Here is a 3,443-nt window from a genome sequence, read left to right on the forward strand (position 1 = left end):
TGTCTGTCTTCTCTTCCTCCCTCCGCCCGCCTGCCCTTCTGTCCCAGTCTTGGGATCTCCGCTCCTCACTACACAGTCTCCCGGGCAGGGCCCACTGGAAGGACCAGACTCTTTCTCCCTCCTTCCCTCCTCGTTCACATACTAAATCCCCACGCGAACAAATTCCCAAACCAAATCCCTCTCCCCACCGGAGCCGGGACCCTCCGCCGCCGCAGAATTAAACTTTTTTCTGTGTCCCAGGCCGCTCTGCGTGACCTCTGTGTGTGTCTTGGGGGTTGGGGAAGGGTGACCTGGATTGCAACAGAATGAATGTGAGACAGAGGGAAGCCAGGGGCCAGGGAGACTCTCACACAGGCATCCATCTCAGAGAGAGATGGGAAAAAGAACAAAATAAAATGACCATAGCGAACACGGACCAGTTGCTTACTCTGTACCAAGCACATGCCCAACCCTTGTGTCTGAGAAAATTGTTTAGTCCCCACAGCAAGCCTAGAAGCCAGTACTGTGACTCTGGGGTCCAGGAAAGCTAAGTAACTTGCCTGAGGTTACACAGCTGGAAGGTGGCCAAACGGATTTAAAGGCAGTTTACTTGCAGCGCTGATGGTGTACACGTTGGGCTGTGATCTGAATGGTCAGCGTTGGAAGCCACCAACAGCCGTTCGGGGAGAAAGACTGGGTTTTCCACCCCCCTGGAAAAGTTACAGTCTCGGAAACCCACCAGGGTCGCTATGAGGCAGCATCGACTTAGTGGCATTGAGTTCGGTTTACCACGGCTTTTAAGGAGTTCTGGTGGAGTCCTGGATTGCACATTGGCCTGCTAGCGCCAAGCTCAGCAGTTTGAAACCACCAGCCACTCTGATGGAGAAAGACGAGGCTTTCGACTCCCGTAAGACGTTGCAATCTCGGAAACCCACCTAGGAGCAGTTCTGCCGTGCTCTGCAGGGTCACGATGAGTCAGCATCGAATGCAGGGCAGGGAGTGAACTTGGCTTTAAGGATCCTTGGTGCTGTAGCTCACCCGCTCACATAGAGATTGACTGTTGGAGCCCACCAGGGCTCCAAAGCAGAAAGAGGCCTGCAAAGATGGACAGCCTGGGAAGCCCCGTGGGGCTTTTCTCCTCGGCACCCGCTGGGCAGCAGGGGGTTGGTGTGAGCGAGCCTTCCGAGTTGACGCTCATCCGCTGCTGTTAACCAGGCATGGACTGTCTGCTTCGGGTGCAGCGAGGGTTGTCCTAAGCACTGGCTATGCTGTTGAGACCTGCCAACTACGAGGTCCATGGGCCCATTTTCCAGACAGGTACTTCTGAGCCCATGAGTGTGTTGCCCAGTGAAGACAGCTGAGCCGGTAGTTTGCCCTCTGCTCCTATTCCTCACCATCACTTTTGGGTCTGCACTGGGGATGACCTCTGTGACCGGAGCTGAATATTAGGGTATTCAGAGCCAGCTTGGTGGGGGAAGGGGAGAGGGAGGGCTCATCGCAGGCTCCAGACTCGGGGATCCTAGCTGGAGAAGGGGTCTTCTTGGGGCACAGAGGGTGGTGCGGTCATGGGAGTGTCTCCAGATGGCTGGTTGGGGTGGGGGCACCCCAGCCCTTGTGGGACTCCGCACTGGAAGCTCCTTCCTGATTCTGAGGAGGAAGGACGAAGGCTTCCTTGCCAGCCCAGGGCCCCCTGAGGCCCAGGGAAGAGCAGAGAAAGACAGAAATAGAAATGGAGAGCAAGCGGGAGGAGGCTGGATCTGGGCAGACAGGGTGGGAGGCAGCAAGGACAGAGGCAGGAGAATCGGCAGGCCAGGAGGCTCCCCCACCCGGTGGTCTCCACACGCCTCTTTCCGTCATCACGACTCTACCACTCTGGGGATGATGGAGGCTTTCCGCACCTGCGAGGCCCGGTGCTCACACACCATCGCTGACCCCCAGATCCGGCACAGGCAACCCGACACTCTTGATAGGAAGTAACTGGAGAAGCATGGGTGCTGTTGGGCCCTGCAGCAGGCATCCGGTGTGTAGACCCAGCTTCCGGACGAGACATCGAATCCCAGAGTTCCAGGAGTTTGCCTACGAGCTGACAGCCAGGAACCCACAGAGCCATGAGTAGGAAGTCGCCTTCCTCAACTCCTGCCCACCAGGCAGGTAATCCTCCGCAGGCACACTGCAGGAAGCAAAATAGACAAAATAAGGACAATCCTGCCCAGAGAGCTGAGAGCAAACAACCGAAAAGTGAGGGCAGAGTAAGCGCCCAGCTAAACATAAAAATAGGACGATGGGCAGGGAGTGGCTGGGAGGCCTGGACTCGTTTGAGGTCAGAGAATTTGAAGACGTCCGTCCATCCACTGTGGGAAGTGCCAAGGAAAAGCATCCCAAGCCAAACGCACAGAGTGTGCAAAAGCCCTGGGGCAGAGGCTTGCCGTGTGGCTGGACTGGAGAGGTGGTCGGGTGTGGGGCCAGGGAGGAGATGGGCGAGGTAAGTGTGTTCTGCACAGCCATGTGGGCAGAGAGGCTTGATTCGCAGAGCTGTGGGAAGCTAAAGGGAAGGTTTGCAGCAAGGGGAGAGAGGTGATCTGATTTCTGTGGAGAACCCAGCTTTGGGATTGATGGTTCTTCAGAAGCAGCAACTGCCCCTTGAGATCTTGGCACATGCCCATTTACATATTCAGGACCTTCAAGGCTCCTAGCCCAGCCCTTTGGAAGACACCCATTCACTTCCTTCCCTGGTAACGCAGGCCCTTCATCCAGAGGAAGAGCACTTATCAAGGACAATGAGTTGCTTGTTTCTCAAAATCAAGAGCTTCAGATCCCAGGGTCCACTGGGCGCCAGAGGGCTTAGTAGCACCTGAGAAGAATGTTTGAGCGTCTGCTTATCACCGCCTGGTCTTGTGCTGGGCATCGGAAACAGCAGTGACCAAGACAGCCCAGTCCCTGTCTTTCTGGAGTTCAGGACAGGCAGATGGTTCTGGGCTATTGGGCCGGGAGGGGACAGCACAGGCAGAAGGTAGGGGCTGGTGCAGGCAACTGTGGGAGCCCAGAGATGCTCTCTGATCCAGCCTGGAGGGTCTGGGAAGTTTATTGAGGCCTTCTGAAGACAAATAAGAGAAACTCTTATTAGACAGGAAAAGGAGGCATCTGTTGGCTCTGTTTGGGAAGGAAATAGAATTCAGGCTGAAGCTACAGGAACCAGGGCCTCAAGAGCTGGACCCCTGACTAAAACCAGCCAAAACTCACTCCCTACCCATCTCTCCTTTCTTTTGTCTCCGCTCAGATTCAATCCCTTCAGCTGCACGTGATGTGGAAATGGTCATTCATTGACAGACTCAGACCCAATCCTTCTAGCACCTTCACCCGGAGGCGAAATGGAGGCACCTCAAATCTTGAATTAAAAAAAAATTATATATATATATATATATGGAAGAGCTCTGATTGGCCAGATTGTGTGTGTGTGTGTGTGG

The 3,443-nt window shown here is 55.0% G+C and overlaps 1 protein-coding gene across 1 annotated transcript in view; it reads left to right on the forward strand.

Moving 5' to 3' along the window:
* The window catches only part of LRFN1 (leucine rich repeat and fibronectin type III domain containing 1), a 13,351-nt gene extending 13,097 nt beyond the window's left edge, over positions 1-254 (forward strand). The window contains exon 6 of the mRNA XM_004710489.2: positions 241-254. Coding sequence (XP_004710546.1) covers positions 241-254 — 14 coding nt within the window. The remainder of the gene's footprint in view (positions 1-240) is intronic.
* The last annotated feature ends 3,189 nt before the right edge of the window (positions 255-3,443 follow it).

The sequence above is a fragment of the Echinops telfairi genome, unplaced genomic scaffold, assembly GCF_000313985.2.
Source record: "Echinops telfairi isolate 266 unplaced genomic scaffold, ASM31398v2 ScPeMD7_655;HRSCAF=1070, whole genome shotgun sequence".
Classification (NCBI taxonomy): domain Eukaryota; kingdom Metazoa; phylum Chordata; class Mammalia; order Afrosoricida; family Tenrecidae; genus Echinops; species Echinops telfairi.